This window comes from Argentina anserina, chromosome 3 (assembly GCF_933775445.1).
Source record: "Argentina anserina chromosome 3, drPotAnse1.1, whole genome shotgun sequence".
Lineage (NCBI taxonomy): Eukaryota > Viridiplantae > Streptophyta > Magnoliopsida > Rosales > Rosaceae > Argentina > Argentina anserina.
Window position 1 is genome coordinate 34,295,488 of NC_065874.1, and position 22,240 is coordinate 34,317,727.

Here is a 22,240-nt window from a genome sequence, read left to right on the forward strand (position 1 = left end):
AATCAGTGCTTGCCATAAGTTTATAGTGCACTGCGTTTTATCTCGTCGTAGTATGGCAGCTTTGGTTCGCAAACAACTATACGAATTGAGTATATTTACGGGGTAACCTGAAGATCTATTGATCCGGTTTTGGCCACTGATGAAATCAAGAAGTCTAATTCTCAAATTGAACATTATTCGAATCGTATTCCAGAAATGCTTTGGTGCTTCATCGGTTCCTCCCTCTTATTTCTTGCAACAAAAAATAACTCAACAAAATTACGTGTAATAAGTTTCAACAACAAACAGAGATAGAAGGGTGGGCACCTTAGAGATCGGAGACAAGACCACAAGAAGAAGAAGAAGCGGCAACGGCGCGGTAGTAAAGACTAAAAATGAGAGCGTGCGTCATATAAATAGTCCGTTTAATGGGGAAATGTCAAAATGAGTTGGGTTCGGACCCCAGCCCGCCCCGCCCCGCCCATATAGTTGTCTTGTGAAAAGCTAAAAGGAAAAGAAATATTTATTATACAATGCCCAAGTACCAACATTTATTATACAATCTTAACTATTAATATCTATAAATATTTTTTTAATGATAAAAATATATATTTAATTAAATATCACGGTTCATTTAAATTGGTATAATTGCATTTCGATATTCTAATAAACTCTACTATAAAACAGCATGAGAGTACCACCAAATTACGAGCTAATAAATTTACTTAAAAAAACCTGAATTATAAGGTAAAAATCAAAACAAATAAAATTAAGAGATAATTAGAAAAAAAAAACCTGAATAGAGATATTAGTTACGATCAAAATTAAGTTGGTCAAAATAGTCACGGTGAAGGTGCCTTTTTATTTGGAAACGAAGAAATAGTTGGAGAAAGTAATATATAGGGATCGAGGGATGAAAAGGGGGGAGAGTTGGGAAGCATGAAGGATGTGTTGGTCAGTTCCGGAGGCAATAGCAAAGCTGCAGCGAATCTGTACACGGCTCTGGTCGGAAAAGGAATATCAACAAGCCGAGATGATGGTTTATGGATTGGGGCTCAAGTCAATACCACAACTCTGCGCATCAATTGAAGAATCCAAAATTGTGGTTGTCGTCCTTTCAACCAATTATTTCAGCTCAAGGTGGTGCTTGGACCAGCTTGTCAAGGCCTTTGAGTGCAACAAACTAATAGTCCCGGTTTTCGATGGCATCGACTCGATTGCTCTCCGGTCTGAAAACGGACCCGTTGCGGATACTTTTTCTAACCATCAACTTATCTTTTCCGAGAACCCAGAAAAGGTGCGAATTTGGAGACGAGCTATTGATGAAGTAGCCAACTTGGGTGGTTGGCATTTACACAGGTATAACTCCTCTCCGAAGTTTGTTTTAGATGGTTGGCATTACGTTTTGCTTATTGTTTATTCACTTGTAATTCAGCGATGAATCCCAAATCATTGAAGATATTGTACAAAGCGTGTGCATTAAATTAAAGCCTGGCGAACCTGAACCTCTGCGAGGATTATTTCTGTACTGCTGCCTTCTCTTCCCAGAGGGTTATGAGTTCAGGAGACACGAGGTGGTTCAATTGTGGATAGCTCAAGGTTTCGATATGGGAGAGAGCCCCGGAGAGACCATGGAAGATGCTGGCATCAAACATTTTAACTTCATGGAGAGCCTAGGCTTGTTTGAGCGCTTCCCCAGAAAACCTATACCGGAATTTGATGATGTGATCACTGAAGTCTATTATTGCACTCCCACCTTCTACTACAAAGTTAATCTCTCTAAGCTTTCACTTCTGGAAGACAAAAGCTCCGGTGCTAAATATTTTAGAGTCGTGGATGGCAAGTTTGATCAAGCCTCAGAATCAACTACTCAACATATGTGTTTGATGTATAAGGATGTTGATGACATGGCTTTTGGTGTTATTCAGAAATTTAAGAATCTGCGCACATTACTCGTTCTCCCTGGTTATGGATCTTCCGTCAAACGTATTCCTGCTGATTTGTTTCGCAGCTTAAATTTTCTGACAACGTTGAATTTGAGTGGAACTCTCATTTTTACATTGCCTGGTTCTATCGGAGATGTCCAGAGTTTACGATATATTGATCTCTCACGTACACCGATCTTCATGTTGCCTGAATCTATATGTTCTCTTGACAAGTTACAAACTTTGAAACTCCGAGGTTGTCGTGACTTGCTTGATTTACCTAAAAGCATGCACAAGCTAGCTGCTCTGCGACATCTTGATTTCAATATTCAGCAGTTGCATTGCATGCCTCCTCACTTTGGAAGACTGCATTTTATTCAAACCTTGTCAGCATTCATTGTTGGTACTCTGGATGGGCACCGAATCCAAGAACTGAAGAACTTAAATGATCTTACAGGAGCACTTTGCATTTTTCAACTCGAAAATGTGTTGATGACGACAGATGCTAAGGAAGCAAATCTGGCTAGCAAGAAACGCCTGCAGAGGTTGGATCTCCTTTGGAATTCTCTATTGCTTGAGAACACAAAGCTGCAAGAAGACATTATTGAGTCTCTTCTACCCCCTTTTGACCTTAAAGAATTAAACATAACATCTTACGGTGGGACAAAACTTCCATCTTGGTTGAGTCATCCGTCATTTACTGACCTTATAGTGATTACCCTCGACAATTGTGCGTACTGTGAACATCTTCCCTCTATTGGTCAGTTACCAGCGCTGAAGTTACTTTCTATTGTAAATATGGATGCGCTCAAAGAGATCGATCACATATTTTTAAGTACTGCCACTGAGCCGGTTCATCAAGTATTCCAAGCGTTTCCAAAACTGGAAATACTAGAGTTTGAGAACATGGCTAATTTGATAGAGTGGAAGAAAGTCAAAAGAGGTGATTTCCCATCACTACTTCAACTCAGAGTAAAGCATTGTCCAGAACTTGTCATTCTTCCGTCATTTTCACACCTTAAATCCTTGAAGTGTGTGCAACTTTATCAATGCCCAAAGCTTGTGCCACCAGAACTACCAATAACACTGAAGTCCATAGATGGCTGCAAGGAGGGAGATAAAGAATTTTGGCTGTAAAAATAAGTTATTTGCTAGTAATCTGGTTTTCTGCAGTAAGATGTGAGTAATACTACTTCTGAAATGCTTTTCATTTACTTGGAAAATCGTTCATATTTCGTTTTTCTGCATTAGGATTTTTTTTTTGTTCTGAATTTACTTAGAAAGAAGCTTAGTTTTGCTAAGCTTATATGTTCTAAAGCTAGGCTAATGGCCCCATTTGTACCAAAAAAAAAATACTAGGCTCATTTTAACTGTACATGCAGCCTAGTTTTTTCTCTGTAGATTTCTTTTTTTAATGTTCATTGTATTGAAATACACGCATTGTAGGATGCATTTTTTCTGCCCAGTTGTGTTTGTTACTTAGATAAATGGTACTTTCTATGCTATTGACTGATTTTCCATTTGATTTAGTTTTCTTTTTTAGTCAGCTGGTCTTTCATTGTCTTTACTCAATGCTTATCATTAACTTTCATTTTTCACTATCTGGATGTAATACTGACGCACAATGGCTAAAAGAAATTGCAAATATTTACATTCTCAATTGGTGTATTAGATATTCTAGCATATCCTTTGTTAGATATTAGGAAAGAAGATACAGGACAAAGAGGGGAAGAAAGAGAAATGCATGAAATTATATTGCTTGATCTGAGCTACTGGTTGAACATAAGTTCGAGTGAAGATTAACTATTAAAGTTTGTGTGTATCTGTGTCTGTGTGTTTTGATTACTATAATCTTCTTAAAGAAATGCATGGATATCTGTATTAGTTGGCATATGGGAGAAGTACAAATTTTTGTCTGCAGAGAATTTCAAGGTATTCGCATCATTCCAAGTTCTGGATGTTTTTTTTTAGATTTCTGTAACTGATTCTGGATGTTGCTTTATTCGTTAGTTGTTTGGTCACTTTGTTGAACTATTGTTTATTGTTATGTGATATGCTAAGTGGTGAGGAACCAATTGGTTCCAGTCATGGTTTCTTGTATGAGTAATGAGCTTCAATTGGTATGTCTGATAATTTGTATAACTTACTTGTGAAACTAGTTCTCATAACAGTACTGGTAGCTCATGTCATACCAATTGTGGTCAAAAGTCGTGCTTCTGTTTTAATTATTCTTGCGAAAAATGTTGCAGGTATTTTCTGAGTCTCCTTTGGGAACTGTTGCAAGAGTTGGAATACAGTGAAACGCTTAGCTGCTGCTCTTTTAACGGTGCATGATTGCAAACTTACATTGGTCATAGCTTTAGTAACATGCCAATTGCCAAGTGGAAACTCTGGTGTTCAATGATTTATGCATTATCAATGTTGTTTGATGGTTGCATTATACATACAATGAATCCATCAATTGTACTTCCTCCAGACTTGTACAAGTCATATCGATCTACTTTGTGAACAAAAATTGGTTTTTTAGATTGAATCGATATGTGAGATCAATTGAAAGTGTTTCATCTTTCTGGTAACATGGATGATGGATCCGTTCTCATTTGAATCGGGCAAGGGATTTGGGTAGATATCAAACTGTCTGCTCACCTTTGAATCATACAAAAAATCAAATTGAAACTTGAAGGGTAAATTTAGCTTGGATCCCTGCCTTTTTTAGACCCAACTTTGATTTGGTAAAATGTGTTTTATTGATAACTAGAAGAGGTTACATCCATTGCTAGAGCATTCATATATTCCAATCAGGTGGGAATGCCAAGACTTTCAAATCGAACAGAGGCATCAGCTTCCACCCTGCTTCAGGTTTTTTTTTCAATGCCATGACCAGCCATTTCAATCAAGGACAAAGACATTCCGCATATTGAATTCCAAATCTCCTGAGCTTTAGGGCACTCTCAGAACCAAATGTAGTTTCAGGAACTCCATTGCAGTGCTTACATGAAGACTTGTTAGCGAGTCTTATGAGATATCTCTGGACATTTACCAAGAGCTTGCTGGATACAAAAGTACGTCCACATAAATAAAATTTTGGGAAGAATATACCTTGCCTTTCCCCAAGAATGATTTTGAAACTAATGTTTATCACACAATAGATCATATGCATATTAAGATTCATATCGCCAATCTCGTTCACACGGTCAGCTACTCACCGTGAAATTCATACTCAACCACCATTGGATGTAAATCTAATGGTGAAGAGAATCTTTTTAAAATTGAGTTATTTTGTTTTCAACCATTGAATTTATCTATCTAATAGTAGTTGAACATGAATTCCGCAGTCAATAGTTGACCGTATGAACGAGATTGTCCATATCGCTACAGAATTAAAACTACTCACTTGCAGGAAACAAATCTTTTATCGTCACCTTAATTTCCCTCGGTCGCCGAGCTTTCTCTTCATTGTTAAGCTTTCCTCGTTGCTGCAAAGTTTTAATTAGAGCCTAGATTTTGAGCTCTGGTGTAGAGATGAAAATGAAGGATTATCATGTAGGGGTACTTTCGTCATCATGTTTTGGACAGGTTTAAAGGCCCGTTACTGTTAGTTCGTGGCATGGGCAATAAAAATTGGGTCTTGCTATCGGTAATTAGAGTGACAATTGTGTAGTTAGTGGTAAAAATCCCTTTAGATACAATAAAACCTTTTAAAAATAAAATCGCAATTTACGTGGCCATCTGACCGACACGTAACACTCGATCTCGTCCGTCAATTCACCAAGTCCCAAATCCAACCGCCCTCAATCCCCAATCTGCCGCTATATATTGAACACCCTGCGGACCACCCGGCGTCTCATAACGGCTTCAGAAGCACACAAAAAAAAAAAACTCATCATAAAACAAAAACAAAAACAAAAACAAAAATCGAAATCCAAAACCCTCTTTCTCTCTCTCTCAAATTTAAATTTCATTTCTCTTTTAAATCGGAAATCTCGATTTGAAACCTAACGAATTCCTAGGGCTCGACCTAGGGGAATTTTTTTTCTAGGGCTTTTTCTTAATTTTTCCGGCCATCCGATCGGCGATTGGTCGGAATCTGATCGGAAAACGACGTGGTTTTGACGGTTTTCTGTGCCTCCGAGTTCCTCTAAACGATGAACGATAAGTCACAGTTGATGAATCAGCCCCCGCCGCCGATGATGAGCCTCAGCCAAGCTCAAGCCATGAGCCAGCAGCCTCCGCCGCCGCAGATGATGGCTCCGTCGTCTCAAGCCATGGCTGCTCAGCAGCAGATGATGATGAACAGTCAGTCTCAACCGCCGTTGATGATGAACCGGAGCTACAAGGCTTGGCCGCCGCAGCATCCACAGTTCGCCGCGCAGAAGCCGCCGCAGTCGAATCTCGGCAGGAACAACAATTGGAAGGGCAAGAAGGGAAATGACAAGAGAAGAATGGACAAGATTGTCCCCAATCTCCCCCTCAGTGGCGGTCAGAGCAGTACCGGTGGTTATAATGTTCCCAATATGCCCCTGAGTGGCGGCCAGAGCAACACCGGAGGTTATAATGTTCCGAATTTGCCCCTGAGTGGTGGCCAGAGCAGCGGAGGTTACATACCTCCGACGCTTAACGAGTTACAGTCTCAGAATCGAATGAAAGCTCGGAAATTTTACCCCAAAAAGAAGTATAACAATAGGTTTGCGCCTTACGCCCCAAGGAACACGACGTCGTTTATCATTAGAGCTAAGAAGTCCGGCGGCATCGCCTCGCTGGTTTCGCCGTGCCCGGTGACCCCTGCCGTGCTGCCCACGCCCATTTTCTCGCCGTCCAGGGAGGTCTTGGGGGACACTGCCAAGGAGGAGTGGGGTGTTGATGGCTATGGCTCGATGAAGGGGCTGATCCGGCTGCGGTCGCCGGGGAATGATGATGAGGAGGAGGAAGGAGGGGGCGGTTCGAGTGAGAGTGATGTGGAGGAGCATGTGGAGGTGGAGAGGAGGTTGGACCATGATTTGAGTAGGTTCGAGATGATATACCCGAATTATAGTGGGGTTGAGTACAACAATCTGTTGGAGAATAGAGTGGATGATCAGGATACGCACATTGCGCAGTTGGAGGAGGAGAATTTGACTCTGAAGGAGAGGCTGTTCTTGATGGAGAGGGAGTTGGGGGATTTGCGGAGGAGGATGTTGTTTCTTGAGAGGAGGCACCATGTGATGGAGGACGTGAATGAGGAGGTTGTGGAGAATGGATCGGAGAATGATAGTGATGGAGGTTCGGATGTGCCCCATATGGGCGTTGGGGGTGAGAGCAATATCGAGGTCGTAGACTATGTGTCGAGAGATGGTGGTGTGAGGGATGTCTCGATGGAAGAATATGTGCATGATGAAATGAAATTTAAGGAAAATGAGGGCAAAGATGAAGTGAGAAATGAGGTTGTGGGTACTGAAGAGATTGAACATAAGAATGAGGGAGGGAGGAATGATCTTGATGGTGATGGAGTAGTTTCAGAGAGGGTTGGGGAAGCAAGGGATGAGTTTATAATGAACAAAGTAATTGCGAACAAAAATGAGCTGGTGAGTAGTGAAGTCGAGACAAAGAATGAGAATGAGTTTATGCAGGGACACGCGAACACAGAGAAGGCTGAAGACAGTCGCAATGAGAAGAATGAAACTGATGTTATGAAGAATGAAGTTGGGACCAAGATTGAAGATGAGTTGATGCAGGGTCAGACGAATGCGGAGAAAGATGAAGAAATGGGAACATCATGCACAGAGAATAATGAGGGGGGTGAAGAATCAAGTTGAGACCAACAGCGAGAGTGAGTTGATGCAGGGTCAGATGAATGCAGAGAGGGATGAAGATATGGGAATTGCCAGCACAGAGAAGATCATTGGCGTCGGTGACCAATCTGTCCCGCGTTAATGTAAGTTGCTCTTCTGAACAGATAAACATTTCCCATGGTGTATTCATCGTTATACCTTTGGATATATGCAATATGTAGAATCAGATTATATTTGGATTTTTATAATTTCTGTTTGTTTCATTAAAATAGTCTGTCAGGCTGATGGAGAAGGATAAGATGAACTGGTATTGTTCCGAAATTCTTATCTATTCTGACCTAATAATGTCCGTAGGGATCAGGAATGTAGGTTTTATATTTTCGTTTCGGATAAGGGTTGTATTAGAGAGTCCAGGTTCATTCTATTAAACGGATATATCTGTATGTCTGCAAGTTTTGAAGTTTGAAATGGACCTGTGAATTTACTAGGGTATGATGTACTAAATTTTCATATGCTTATGTCATGCAAACCTTTCTAAATATTCTTTTGCAATTCTATGAACATCTGTTTTCTGAAAGTGATCGTATAGAACTTACAATTTGCATAAACATTTCGGCATATTTATGATAATGTAAAATTGATATTGATACTGTTACTATTGCCTCTGCTAGAAGTATAAATGTGCTTGCATCGATATCTCTTTAAAGAGTACTTTTCTCCCTTCAAGGGTTTGGGAAGGTTGGTGGTGATTATGCAATTGTAAACATTCAATTCTGTAATTTTATGAATATATGAGAACTTTGTCCCTGGAAAGCTATATCTACTTTTGCTCCCTCTAGTTGACTGGTGCCCTATCTTTCATGGAAGTGGCTTACACCCTTGCAAATCTTTTGTATTTCATTTGAGGAATTGAGGGTATCTTCAAAGTCGCTATTTGAGGCAGCAGAAGTTGGACTGTGAGAAGGTCCAAAGGTTGAAAGGAGACCAATACTTGTTCTAGAGTTTAGCACTTGGCAGTGAGCAGACATGTTTATATGAAGAAGCTGATTCATTCACTTATGTGATCTTCCACTCTTTGTTTTGCTGCATGGGTTCCTTTGGTAAGAACGACGATAATGCTGCATTTAGGTTTCTCCTTTTTGACTTGATTTTTTCTTGAACAGACTGCCTCCACATGACTTGCTCACTGTAACATGCTTCCCCAGTCAGGTTCCAAGATGTGATTAGATGGCTGTTTCGATGAAAAACTGAGAAGCCTGTGGTATGCTGAATTTCCAGGACAAACGTGACGTGAGTGGCTTTGTGAAAATTGATTGATAATGCTGCATTCCTGAAACTGTTGTTGAAATGAGCAGAATATTGGACATACGTTTGCAATGGACGGATCAAAGCAGCACTGAATTGCTTTTGAGCATATGCTTGTTTTGCTTTAAGATTCTTGCAGTTGCTCAAATCATATGCGTCCTTGAGCATTTTGTTTACAACTTCACATATCATTACATCATTTTTTTTGTTCTAATACAACTTATCATTACATCATTTTTTTTGTTCTAATACAACTTTATTGCTGATATCAATTCCTTAAGAGCGATATTTTTTCATAACAGCTGAACTCGTATCATAATGTCGTTGAACTGAACATGCAAAAAGGTAATTAAAACATTCACTCACGCACATAAATAACTTCAAAATTGCACTGTGCACATACCAAATTCACCAGATTGTGATCATAGAAGAACTGAAGAACAAGGCAATACATCCACAAAATTAAGCTTTTCTCTTGGACTTGCATATATGGAAACGTCCGCCTCTCTCTCTCTCTCTCTCTCTCTCTCTCTCTCAAAACGCATATAATATTCAGACACTATATGAAGTCTTTCGCTCCTCATAGCATGCTGTCCATCTTTGATGGCATTCTCCTAATGAAGTTCTCAAAACATGAAGGGAGGCCAATACGAAACATTGGTGGCCTGATCACATGCAATATAGTCACGATAACTATAAGTTCCACGCCACAAGGGTTAAAGTAAAAGAAAACCCCAGCAGTGAAAAAGAAGATCAGTACAAGAAGAGTAGCTCTTCTATCTCTCCAACTCAACAAAGACTGCACCTTCTCCCCTGTAGTTGCAATGTCACCAAACAATGTCTGAAAATCCAACACATTGCTTGTAAGTCGATTATATCTCCTCATCATCACAACCTCCGCAGGTACACCTGTTGGGAGTAACTTCAACTCTTCGGCGATTTCGTCAGGTTCGACACTATAAACCTGAGACAACTCGGTGTCTATGTGACCAAGTTGTCTAGGCCTCTTCCTGTAACCCCAAGCCCCTAGACCGCAGAGCATGAAAAACATGGAGGACAGTGCCAGACTGGGGTAGAAATAGACCACAATGAGGCAAGTTATAAAGATACAATTATGCACCGTATTAGTCCAATTCCGCAGCCGATCAAACCACTGTTTGCAAAATAAGAAACTCTCCATAAGTTTCGCACACCGTTGGAAATTAGCTCTAGCTCTCCGGAGACTATACTGATATTTGTTGTCCTCCAACACATAATGCACAACCTCTTCGCTTAGTGGTGGCTCAGCTTTCTGCATCTTTGATACTGTAAGCTTGACAGCTTGATCCTTTAGTTTGGAAATCTGACGTACCGATAGTGGGAGTTCATAATGTAGTTTAGGCCAAAGGGGCCTTGAATAATTACCATACACATGAAACACAGATACGGGACTAAATCGATAAGACAATTGAAGTTCACCTGTCTTCTTCACCCCATAAGGTTCTAGCTTCACAAGCGGATGTGAATTCGTGTAAACTTTATTAAGTTCAAGATCAGACAATCGAATCCTTACTTTTCCAATGGCAAAATCAGGAAGACGTTCACCACCTTTGTGCAAATACTTGTTTTCAAAAACTGCAATAGTTATGAATGTACAATGATCATAGACATCCCAGCTGCACTGTTCATTCCACTTCGGAGAACAATTATCAATAATTGTCTTCGTCTTCACCCACTTAGTCCCATATTTGGCGACGCAGAAAGTGTCTACAGTAGTCTTAGGATTCAGTGGGGATAATCCAGAGGCACTCATTATTCCAAGTTCAAAAACCCCAAGCGTAGGTTTCCACAGTATCTTTGCCGATGGCCTTTGATCACTAGAAAACTCAGTAGGCTCATCAATAACATGATATCCACCATCCAAACTGATCCTCATATTAATCTTACTAGAAAATCTCTCATTGGTCCCCTGACCCTCCATTAGCTTAAGATCCTTCCACTGAATAGCAGCCGGTGATCTATCATTCCTCTTCCCCACATTCTTTACAGGAATCTCACAACGCCCTATACATTTCATCTCTTGCCCCTGATCAGTAGAAAGTGACGCATCTCTCCTTAGCAGCTGAAAGACTCCCACAAACAAAGTTACATCATCCGGATCCGCAACCACAAACATCAAGTCCTCATCCCACTTCGCGTTCCGGGTTTTAGTTAAACAAGTTTTAGTAGTCAAGGCACATTCCAGAACATCAGCTCTTACGAAAATCTGTGCTGGCTGTTCCCTGTTGTTGAAGTCATGAATCATTAGATCCTGAGCTGCGATTACATGAACTCTGAGGTACCAAAACATCGACCAATTATGCACTTTCGGACGAATACTCAATAAACCCTCAGGGCTTAAAGGTGCTTCTATATCAGAATGTGAAGCATCATGATAGGCGTGATCGGCTTGAGTCCCAGTCCAAAATGCCATCATCAACTCTCCTACAGAATTATCCCCTTTTGGATCTACTAGTTTGTACCACTGAGCTGCTAATGGAGGATCAGGTGGTACTCTCATTAGTGCTTCTGATACAGCAAAGCTACGTTTACTAATGACAATTCCATCTACACCCTTCAGTAGAACATGCACAGTTGTGTCTTGAAGTTTGCTCTTGGTGAAAGCAAACTTCCGGCTCCACATGAACTCCCCCTTTGAACTTCTCGCCGCGTAACTTGTGTTTCCTCTGTAGTTCCCTATCTTGAGCTCAACTTGGAGGAGACTATGAACTGGTGCAGGAAGTCTGGCTCCCTCAATTGCAACATACAGATATAACATCTCCTCCACAAGATCAAAGGAGGAGGTGGGACCGTTCAATGGTTTCTTGGCGCGGATGGAGGGGTGGATCTCCTTGACAGAGAAATCTTCTTTCTTTTTATTAGCCATTGCAGCTTGATTACGTACACTGCAAGAAAGATGACAGTGTGTTTTAACAGTGCTGCAAATCACAACTGCTAAAAGATTGGTATGAGAAACGAAAAGATTTCATGGATGTTCTAATTGAACAGATAAAATAAAAGTATTTCCGACATGAAAGCCATGTATAGAAAATCAGAAAACTGAGAAACTGATGCACCCTAAACAAAACCACAGATTATAATGAATATACATACAACACTTGGAACCAATAAAAGACGAAGATAAAACAGAGTATTAAGTTTTGAAGGCACCTTGGCACCTCCTTCAAAATGCAGCAAAGAACAAGGTGATTATCTTGGATGATATTTGTATATAAACAGAGCATGCGATTATATAATCACGACCCCATCAACAACCCCTGGCACTAGACACCCTAAACTAGAAAGAATGTAGTGTGGATTTTTATGCATGTCTGAAGATTATGCGATTTTCATGAAGATTCTTGAGAACAGAAAAGGAAATTACTTTCTTACTCTCGGAAAGCCCGAAAAATTAAGCAATTAATCTTCCTGGAGATTCACTTTATTCCGTAAGGTGATTCAACTCTTCTATGATAATTGGGAATATATCAAATTGTCTTCTTCTTTTTTTTGGTCAATAAGGTCATGTGAGTTGTGATTGCTATATACGTTGGCTGCAATATACAAACCACGTACATCAACTTCATTCATCGCAGATTATGCACATAAAAGATTATGGCGACAGTAACTGTCAGTAAGAGAGTAATATTCATTTGATATACCAGGTATCAATTGCAACTCCAACTTTCCAATATCAACAAGAAAATTATGTCCGAGTGATGTTACCATATTAACAAACACATCAATTGATGTTTCCATTCTCGATCGAGTTGCTAATCTGCTTGCGTTTGTTTTTGACAAGTACAAAGTAGCCACCAAAAAGAAAATTTTGTATCACAATGCAATCTGGCACATTTGGTTGCCCATGCTATTACTTTTTCAAACCATCAGTTCGTACATGCAAAAAGAGTAATTTATTATACCCCCGGCTGATTCTGATCTTGTCATCACTATACCTGCAACAAAACTTTAGCATGTTAAAGCGCTTGTGCAGAAAAATCAAAATCTTGTGTCTATTCTTGTATGTAGAGTACTTAAAAATCTTACAGCAGTTCTAGTTCAAATTTACTTCCTAATTCCTCTAGGGGATATTCAAAGCCACCCCCAATGATGGCTGCATCATCCATTGTAACATCATAAGTGCGAGAGCCAGTTTTTCTGTCAGGTTGTCTCATTGTAAGTCTCCTATTTCAGCAAGGTGACATATGTACTAATGACATTACAGAATACTACTATTCAAGTAACAAAATAAGCTTACACTAGTGTTCCAGAAATGGAGAACTTGAGCCCAAGGAGAGCGTCGACCACAAACTTTATTTGTTCATTTCCCTTGATAATCTATAGTCACAGCATTAATAAATTTTGGGAAATTATCCAACCAGAAGAACTCAGTTCGATCAAATTCTAGATATACAAAAAAGAAAGATGAACACAAAATCTATTGAAAACCGTGGCAGCTAGTAATTATTGCTTACTTGTGTGCCCATAAGACCATTGGCAGCATTCTCGAGCCAACTGTCTGTCTCTTCCTGCCACATACAAAGGAACAAGTTAACGTTAATTGACATGGATGGGAGAAAACAATTAAAATTTTAACAAAAGAAAAAGAAACAAATTCTATATGTAACACAGCTTTGCATTCTTATATAAGCCAATGTTGTTGCTTGGACAAAAGGAAAGTCATTCGGAAGAAAACCCCGATTTCCTATAAACCCATAAGCAAAAAACTTAAGGACAGCAAAGTCATACATCCACTTTCAGCTCACCTATTGCATCAGACAATTTCACAATATTAGACACGCGCTGATTTATAAAGCATGGATACGGCAAAATATAGTTATGTCCGTATCATATCCGTACCGGATACGGGTACGGTCTGAATACGTCATATACACGTATCTATTGATGAAAAAACGTATCATAATTATGTGCTGCACAGTCAACTCATCGGATACGGTCCGGATACGATTTGGATACGTTCAAGGTTAAAATTGTCATTTAAAGGTTGATAAAACCTATCTCTATTCTATTTCCACCCTTCAGCCGTTTCATTGTTTTAAAGATAGAAATATGATACCAAGAGTCCAAGACTTCAATCACTTCATCCCGTAAAGGATTCCCTTCCCCTTCAATTGAACCTCATAGTCTCTCTCTCTCTCTCTCTCTCTGGAAAAAGGTATTGTGTTTCTTGAAATGTTGTTATAGCTGCATATGAATCATAGTATGTGGTATAGATTGGTTCATGAGATCTCATACATTCATGTTAGGATTGAGTACATAAATTTCTTAGGCCTCTCTGTAACTGGTAAGTGCCAATTTATTGGGAGGTCTTTAATTAGCTCTGCACCTTATTTTGCCTATGGCCTGAGTTATAGCCGGAACACTAATATAATTTATCAAGGCTTAAGAGTCACATTTGAATTTTGAAGTAAGCTTCTTGTCTTTGGCTGGGTAAATTGACTTACGAATATTGTTAGACTCAGTCCATCCCATTCTGCTTATGATTAGAGATGTTTAACTCAAAGGCTATTTATGAAAATCAACTTTGAGCATCACCTCTCCAATGGAATCTTATGGTTGCCTTTGCTGATGAATTGTATGGGGTCTTAAGTGACAGTTAAGAGAACACATAGTGGTGATTTGAGCATTGTGAGCCTTTATTTTGTTGTTGTGTATGAAATTCAGATACTGCACACACTAGACAAAGTCCTAAGACTGAGGCATTTTCTAATGTATTCCCTTTCATGCAACGTACGGGTGCAAGTGAATAATTTTGTGATTGAGACTTGATGACTGTTTTGAAGATGGATGTTTGGGAAAACCACTATGGCACTATGCATATGTTCTGTCTTTTTTCTCACAAGTTCGGGTAGGTGATGCCGAGTTGAAACTGAAAATTGGAAAGACAGGAACACAATCAGATTTTAGGCTATTGTACGATATAGAACTGTAAGTTCAAATGCTCATAGTATGTGATTTAGATGTATATGCAATGTGAGGTTTTTAGGAGTATATACTGGAAAATGATTCTTACTTATCGTTATGTTCATGTCTTTTAGAATAATCTTTCATCGTTTATATAATTAATAGTTCAATACAAAATGAGTGATTCATATATTCAATTGAATACAGAATGAGTAGTCCGTCGTCAGCTAACTCACATGTGGGTGAGGATGAAGGTGGTGTTGGAGATAATAACAAGGGTTCTCCTTTGTGGCAATATGTAACAATTATCAGTGAAGCTAAGAAGGGACAAGGTGGGAATTGTGAGTGGAAGTGTAGTTTTTGTGGGATAAAGTTTCATGGGTCACATTATAGAGTGAAACAACATCCACTTAAGATAAGTGGCAAATGGATTAGAATATGTCAAAAGATCGGTGATGCTAAGCATATGGAGCTTACTACTTTGATGGAATCACATGAGTTAAGTAAGAAAATGGCCGGACCTAAATTAGTTCCTCTCCCTTCATCAAGCAAGGAAGGTTCTTCGTGTGGAAGTACATTTAGAGTTGGGCTAGATCTGCTTGATGATATAGTGGTAGACACTTCTAAGAAGAGGAAAGGAGTGAGTGGACCGCTTGAAAAAGCATTCAATAATGGTGCTAGAGAGCAATTAGATGGTGAAATAGCAAGGATGTTTTATACCGGTGGCTTGTCTTTTAATCTCGCCAAGAATCCTCACTACATCCGTGCATTCAATCGAGCATGTGCTTGTCCAATTGCCGGTTACCGTCCACCCGGTTACAATGCATTGCAGACAACTCTTCTAGAGAAAGAAAGAAACCACATTGAGAGGTTGTTAGAACCGATTAAGCTCACATGGAAGGCAAAGGGGGTTAGTGTGTGTAGTGATGGGTGGTCTGACACTCAAAGAAGACCACTTATTAATGTCATGGCAGCTTGTGAGAGTGGACCTATGTTCTTGAGGGCTGAAAATTGTGAAGGAGAATCCAAAGACAAGCACTTCATTTCAGACTTGCTCATTGATACTATCTTGGAGATCGGTCCACAACATGTAGTCCAGGTAATCACTGATAATGCAAGCAATTGTAAGGCTGCAGGAGCTATTATTAATGCTAGATTCCCACATATATTTTGGACTCCATGTGTGGTGCATACACTTAACCTTGCTTTAAAGAACATATGCACACCTAGCTCAATTGTGTCTAATAGGGCAGCTTATGATGAATGTAATTGGATTAGCCAAATAGTCGATGATGTGTATTTTGTAAAGAATTTCATCATGAACCATGGTATGAGGTTGGCTATGTTCAATCAACATTCTTCATTGAAGATGTTATCGGTTGCCGAGACACGTTTTGCATCCGTTGTTGTAATGCTTAAGAGGTTTAAAAAGATTAAGCAAAATCTACAACGCATGGTGATTAGTGATGAATGGGATAATTATAAGGATGATGATGTGGGAAAAGCAACGGCGGTGAGTGATTACATTATAAGTAATGAATGGTGGAAGAAAATTGACTATATCTTTTCCTTTACATTACCTATATATGTGATGCTTAGAAGATGTGACACGGATGAGCCATGTCTTCACAAGGTATATGAGTGGTGGGATACCATGATTGAAGAAGTGAAGGTGGCTATCTATAAGGAAGAATGCAAGGAATATGTAGAGGAGTCTCCATTTTACAATGTGGTGTATTCCATTTTGCTTGCAAGATGGACCAAGAGCTCCACACCTCTTCATTGCATGGCACACTCATTGAACCCAAGGTACATTTGAATTATATATTTGAGTTTTAGTTTTCATTTCCAATTACAACTTTCAAATGTTAATTGTGTTGTGATTTATATGAAATTTTTATAGATATTATAGTATGGAATATCTTAATGGAGCTCATAATCGTATTCCTCCACATCAAGATAGTGAGATTGGAAAAGAGAGAAAAGAATGTCTCAAGAAGTACTTTGCTAATGAAGATGAGAGGAGGATGGTTAATGAGGAGTTTGCCTCTTTTTCGGCATGCTTGGATGAGTTTGCAAGTAGTGATTCCATGAATGATAGAGGTAAAATGGACCCTATAAAATGGTGGATTGTTCATGGTTCTACCACACCAAATATCCAAAAGCTAGCCTTAAAATTACTAGGGCAACCTTGCTCCTCTTCATGTTGTGAGAGGAATTAGAGCACCTACAAGTTTATACACTCATTGAGAAAGAATAGGATTACACCTCAAAGAGCCGAAGACTTGGTTTTTGTTCATAACAATCTTAGGCTCCTTTCAAGAAGAACCCCACAATACAAAAATGGGGATATGTGGGATATTTGAGGAGATGATTATGATACAATGGTTAATGTGAATGGTGGTATGCTTGAGATTGCAAACCTCTCTCTTGATGAACCGGACTTGGAAGGTGTAATATTTGACAATGAGGATGAAGATGATTGAAGAGAGGAAGACATCACATTCTATATATCATGGTTACTACTTCTTATTTTTTATTTTGCTTGAACTTATTTAGTTAATTAATGGACTTATGTAGTTATGTTTATTGTAAAATTGATGGAATTTATGTGTTATAAATTTTTAATTGCTTGTTTTATCAAATTTTAGAATTTATTATATATATATATATATATATATTATATATATTATTTTACAAAGTGTAACCAAAACACTACATATTAGAAAAAACGTGTCCCCGTATCATGTCATACCCGTACCCGTATCCCGTACCCGTATCCGTACTGGTGCATCATAGGCGCTGATCCTTCGCCTGTAGATAAACCTCTTGAAATACACTAAAGAAATCCACTCCAACAAATGTTCTCTGCAAATTACTTAAGCATCAAGTAAACATCACCGGAAGTGAAACCACGTATTGTACTAAAACAAAATCCAAATTCCCAACACATTCATAGATCAGTTCACACGAAAATGTTCTTCTTTTCAATTTCGGTGTCCATTACAAACATCTATATCTTTACACACACATAGCACATTACACATTAAATTTTCGATAAAATATTCGCAAGAACATGAAAACATTTGAAAAAAGATCATACTTGGATCGGAGAGGCGGTTCCAGGCCTTGTAGTAAACATCAATTGCCACCTCCCTTCGATCAAACTCGAGCTTGTCTGCACATTATTACACCTAACATATTAGTATATTACATTACACACCAAACCCAAAAACGGCGTCGTTTCAACATAATTCGAAACCGAAAATGACAAACCTAACCGGCTCAGGAACTCCTGGCAGAGCTTCGAGAACCTTCACAGCTTTCTCAACCTCCTGCAATTCAATTCCAAGACTTCAAAAGTTTAATTTTTTACAAAGGTTAAGAGAAGATGAAAATGTCACCCAAAACGACGTCGTTTCGGTCGTTATATTTAGCTTGCTGAGGAGAGGCGGAGCGGCCGTGACCTTGGATTCCGATGAGGGCTTCGACGACGGAGTTCGCTCGGGTCGACGACGAGTTTCGGAAGCGGAGATTTTTTGGCGGGAATATGGGCCTCTGGAATTGGCGGGAATGGAAGGTCGGCGCTGACGTCACCGTGTGAGCTCTGAGAGCCCATTGAAGAAGAGAAAGAAGAGAAAGAAGAGAGAGGTTTGAAGGTTCCCACAGACGCTCTGTAATTGTTTTTATTTTAATATCTTTATTATTGCACTGTTGCCAGGTGGAGCGTTTGGGATCGGACACGTGGCGATGAGATTTCACCCCATTGACGCCAGAAATTATTGGAGATGGAGTTTTGGGTTTGGGTCTAGAATTTCAGGGTAAAGGACCCAAGTACCAGAGGCACTTGAAGCAAAGTCACTTGTGCTTTCAAGAGTTGGGGGCAATTCATTAATATTAGCAAATGTTATATTAAACATAGCTCACCCTAAAATGGCTACGATATTATTTCATTGGAAGCTGGCAACATCATACATGTTGAGAGTATCGGTAGTCAAAAGTGTTGTAATATAATGATTATAGCTATCATCAAAAATTAAATTTAACGGTTGAGATTAATGTCAATATAATTGAGTATCAAAACTCTAATCCTGAAAGAACTTTTAATATGGAGTTCTAAATAACCTATAATAGTCTAACATATAACATGCAACAGATGCTGAATTCAAACAAGAAAATTACCCTAGCACGATTTCTTGAATATTTTTATTCTATTAAAGTGTTTAATGTGTGAAGGTGAAAAAAAAATATGGAAAAAAAATATAAAATAAAAGACTCATAGCTGATGGATCCCATTGTAGATGGGCTATTAAATCAGAGATTTGCACTGAGAAGTGGGTTCATCTGCTGTACATAGCTGTATAACATACATCAGGGTGTTGCAGTTAAAAGAAGGAGAGCATGTGAGATGCACGATGAGGTGTGTGTGAAGTTTTGGTAGGGTTTTGCTGTATGCATGACATACAGCTGCGCACAACAGATTTTTCTCTAAGCGATGTATTATGAGCCACAAAGTAGGACCCATACAGAATAAGAAAACACGATCGATATATCTCTACTACTATAAAGTCAACACATAAAAGCTTCACTAATTGTGAACTGTCCAATCTACCTCTCTATAATTTTATCATCACATATAAACAGAAGGAAAATTATGTAAAATACAAATATTTTACTAATACGTTTTACAAAAACTATCCTTCATAAAAAACAAAATTACATAAAATTATTGTCATTCAAAATATACTTCAAATAAAATTTTACGAACCCGTGCAATCAAAACATGTGCATCGCACGGGTACGACACTCGTTATACTAAAACGGATGTAATTATCGGTGACAAATTGTCATTGTAATTATTTACATGATAGGTCTAAGTTAAACAGATTTGATTCCTTCGTTGATTCTTCAGCCCGTTAAACGTGTTGGTCACAAATTTGTATATGTGTCAGTTACATCCGTCGATGATTTAGATATTCACTTTCTAGTACGTAATATTTTATTATTCCTTGAAGTTATTGAGAGATTTTATTATAACAAATGCAAATAAAGGACATATATACAGCACCATTCAAGCTTGGGATAATGATCTCCGGCCGTTTGTTGTAATTTTACAATTGTTAAATTAATCTTTCTCCTCGGTACAATTATAGAAAGTTTAGAAACAAAACCTTGATTTGAGCTTTGCCTACGTACGTCACTTGAAAAATGTACCTTGAAGAAAATTAAGGAAAGACAAAACTATATAAAAATCTGAAGTTGTTGGATTACATACATGATTATCGACTCATCGTTTCGACTTAATGCGTCGAACTACATACTTGGTATCAAGAAAAGCATCGCCTTTTTTTTTGTCTTATTTTGAACGCATTATAGCGAGCTAGCTTGCTACCTTATTTATATATGGTTAATGGAATTGCATGTCATGCCGCCTCCCAATTGATAAGAATTAGGCCACTATTCTTTTGAACTGTGGCTCCAATGTCGGTAATTAAAAACACTAATCTTTTGTCACATTGCTGAATAAGATTACTACGATCTCTCGCTCAGTGCATGCATTTCAAAATCTCTTAGTTCCGGCAAGCACTATGTGCAGCCGCCATACATCATTGGCATGCAGTTTGGCACTATCGATCGATCATTTTGTACTAAACAATTGCTGTTTCTGGCATGCTCTTCTCTATAAATAGATCACACCTTAAGCAGATATATTAACGTACACTAACTGCAGTGTGTCGTACCTTTGATTGTAGCCATGAAAAGTTCTTTCACCAGCAGTTTTAATCGTCTTCGTCGTTGTTTTTTGTTAGTTATCATCTTATTTGCATTGAGTTCGGATGTGAAAGCCCAATTGAGTACGGATTTCTACCAGCAATCTTGTCCAAATCTTCTCAAAATAGTCCGGAAAGAGATTCAGAATGCTATCAAATCCGAAATGAGAATGGCTGCTTCTTTACTTCGGCTTCACTTCCACGACTGCTTTGTCAACGTGAGTACTTAACTTCAATTTAAAGTTTGAAACGCAATATTATGAAACTCGATATATGTATACTAGTCTCTTGTGAACTTGTTTGAATTAGGGTTGTGACGCGTCAATACTACTCGATTTAACTGATGGCGAGAAGTCTGCCTTTCCGAACGTGAACTCGGCAAGAGGGTTTGAAGTTATCGACGCAATCAAAAGCTCCGTGGAGAATTCTTGTAGTGGCGTTGTTTCTTGCGCTGATATACTTGCCATTGCTGCCCGGGATTCTGTGGTGTTAGTAAGTAAATTAATTAAGCTTAATCAATTCTTTATGAGCTCCGTAGTGCTGTGACTGTTATTAATTCCCATGAACGTACGTAAATGCATGTACATGTAACTACAGAGTGGAGGAAATTCATGGAAAGTTTTACTGGGAAGAAGAGACGGGTTTGTGGCAAACCAGACGGGGGCAAATGTTGGGCTTCCTTCACCATTTGACGCACTTGATGTGATCATTTCAAAGTTCACCAATGTAGGCCTAAACGTTACAGACGTGGTGTCTTTATCAGGTAATAATATGCGCGCGCACACACACATATACGTGAGTGCATATGCTTGCCGAGTAGTTTAAGGGCTTAGCTTCTAGACGAGATTGATATCTAATGGGAAAATGGCCACTATCGACTAGGGCTAGGACAAAATTAGCATGCGTTCCTAAATTGGCCACTAAGTTTTGTCACTTAATGGCTTTACTGATTCGCAGGAGCTCATACAATTGGGTTAGCAACGTGTCGAACTTTCAGCAACAGATTATTCAACTTCTCAGGAACTGGCGGTCCAGACAGCACATTAGATTCAACTATGGCAACTGATCTACAGAATCTATGCCCTGTGACGAGCGACGGATTCAACACGGCAGCTCTTGATCGGAACTCGAAAGATCTATTCGACAACCATTACTTTCAGAACTTGATCAACGGAAAGGGTCTTCTCGGTTCTGATCAGATTTTATTTTCTAGTGATGGAGCCGAAACAACAAGTACGAAAAGCTTGGTTCAAAGCTATAGCACTAATTCCAACCTTTTCCTGACAGATTTTGCTAATTCTATGATCAAAATGGGGAGTATAGCCCCACTTACTGGGTCTGCTGGAGAAGTAAGAAAGAACTGCAGGGTTGTTAATTCTTGAATAATTAGCAGATAGAGTCAAAAAGTTGCTTATTGTAATCAGAACTAGTAAGTAGTTTTTATTAGTTTCCGCATATAACTTTCAGTTAATAATGCCTCGAGAAAGAAATTAAGTTAATTTTGTGACTTTTAATCAATTAAGCAACATGTGTGAGCGCGTTTTCTTTG

General features: G+C 38.9%; 6 protein-coding genes across 7 annotated transcripts; 4 read left to right on the forward strand and 2 right to left on the reverse strand.

Annotated features, from left to right (window-relative positions):
- Positions 1-925: 925 nt before the first annotated feature.
- LOC126787572 (putative disease resistance RPP13-like protein 1) lies at positions 926-4,437 on the forward strand. The gene is made up of 3 exons (XM_050513427.1): positions 926-1,338; positions 1,415-3,083; positions 4,154-4,437. Exons 1-2 carry the CDS (start codon positions 926-928, stop codon positions 3,039-3,041), a joined length of 2,040 nt encoding a protein of 679 aa, XP_050369384.1. The 3' UTR covers positions 3,042-3,083; positions 4,154-4,437.
- A 1,345-nt stretch (positions 4,438-5,782) lies between these two features.
- On the forward strand, positions 5,783-9,201 carry LOC126789338 (uncharacterized). 2 transcript variants are annotated; one of them, XM_050515479.1, is made up of 2 exons: positions 5,783-8,772; positions 8,878-9,201. In XM_050515479.1, exon 1 carries the CDS (start codon positions 6,050-6,052, stop codon positions 7,694-7,696), a length of 1,647 nt encoding a protein of 548 aa, XP_050371436.1. In that variant the 5' UTR covers positions 5,783-6,049; the 3' UTR covers positions 7,697-8,772; positions 8,878-9,201. The 2 variants fall into 2 exon arrangements, with proteins under 2 accessions (XP_050371436.1, XP_050371437.1); XM_050515480.1 differs by having other exon boundaries at positions 8,882-9,201.
- A 356-nt stretch (positions 9,202-9,557) lies between these two features.
- On the reverse strand, positions 9,558-11,882 carry LOC126787573 (FT-interacting protein 3-like). The gene has a single exon (XM_050513428.1). It carries the CDS (start codon positions 11,880-11,882, stop codon positions 9,558-9,560), a length of 2,325 nt encoding a protein of 774 aa, XP_050369385.1.
- Positions 11,883-12,711: 829 nt separating this feature from the next.
- On the reverse strand, positions 12,712-18,840 carry LOC126787574 (probable plastid-lipid-associated protein 12, chloroplastic). Its single transcript, XM_050513429.1, has 10 exons — positions 18,759-18,840; positions 18,335-18,594; positions 18,202-18,255; positions 18,024-18,098; positions 17,724-17,788; positions 17,102-17,147; positions 13,471-13,524; positions 13,254-13,333; positions 13,043-13,153; positions 12,712-12,951 (listed from the first exon to the last, which is right to left on the reverse strand). Exons 1-10 carry the CDS (start codon positions 18,838-18,840, stop codon positions 12,867-12,869), a joined length of 912 nt encoding a protein of 303 aa, XP_050369386.1. The 3' UTR covers positions 12,712-12,866.
- Positions 14,226-17,514, forward strand: LOC126789336 (uncharacterized). The gene is made up of 3 exons (XM_050515476.1): positions 14,226-14,944; positions 15,128-16,729; positions 16,824-17,514. The coding sequence occupies exons 2-3, from the start codon at positions 15,129-15,131 to the stop codon at positions 17,140-17,142; spliced, it is 1,920 nt and encodes a 639-aa protein (XP_050371433.1). The 5' UTR covers positions 14,226-14,944; position 15,128; the 3' UTR covers positions 17,143-17,514.
- A 1,684-nt stretch (positions 18,841-20,524) lies between the features above and the next one.
- LOC126789339 (peroxidase N) lies at positions 20,525-22,240 on the forward strand. Its single transcript, XM_050515481.1, has 4 exons — positions 20,525-20,909; positions 21,001-21,183; positions 21,289-21,454; positions 21,649-22,240. The coding sequence occupies exons 1-4, from the start codon at positions 20,676-20,678 to the stop codon at positions 22,071-22,073; spliced, it is 1,008 nt and encodes a 335-aa protein (XP_050371438.1). The 5' UTR covers positions 20,525-20,675; the 3' UTR covers positions 22,074-22,240.

Coding starts and splice junctions, on each gene's coding strand:
- LOC126787572 (XM_050513427.1), top strand. CDS start 926: ATGTGTTGGTCAGTTCCGGAGGCAATAGCAAAGCTGCAGCGAATCTGT. Junction 1,339..1,414: donor GGTGGTTGGCATTTACACAG/GTATAACTCCTC, acceptor CTTGTAATTCAG/CGATGAATCCCAAATCATTG.
- LOC126789338 (XM_050515479.1), top strand. CDS start 6,050: ATGAACGATAAGTCACAGTTGATGAATCAGCCCCCGCCGCCGATGATG.
- LOC126787573 (XM_050513428.1), bottom strand. CDS start 11,882: ATGGCTAATAAAAAGAAAGAAGATTTCTCTGTCAAGGAGATCCACCCC.
- LOC126789336 (XM_050515476.1), top strand. CDS start 15,129: ATGAGTAGTCCGTCGTCAGCTAACTCACATGTGGGTGAGGATGAAGGT. Junction 16,730..16,823: donor GCACACTCATTGAACCCAAG/GTACATTTGAAT, acceptor AAATTTTTATAG/ATATTATAGTATGGAATATC.
- LOC126787574 (XM_050513429.1), bottom strand. CDS start 18,840: ATGTTTAATATAACATTTGCTAATATTAATGAATTGCCCCCAACTCTT. Junction 13,525..17,101: donor AGAGGAGCAAGGTTGCCCTA/GTAATTTTAAGG, acceptor TGTATGTGGCAG/GAAGAGACAGACAGTTGGCT. Junction 13,154..13,253: donor TCCATTTCTGGAACACTAGT/GTAAGCTTATTT, acceptor ACAACCTGACAG/AAAAACTGGCTCTCGCACTT.
- LOC126789339 (XM_050515481.1), top strand. CDS start 20,676: ATGAAAAGTTCTTTCACCAGCAGTTTTAATCGTCTTCGTCGTTGTTTT. Junction 20,910..21,000: donor TCCACGACTGCTTTGTCAAC/GTGAGTACTTAA, acceptor TGTTTGAATTAG/GGTTGTGACGCGTCAATACT. Junction 21,455..21,648: donor AGACGTGGTGTCTTTATCAG/GTAATAATATGC, acceptor ACTGATTCGCAG/GAGCTCATACAATTGGGTTA.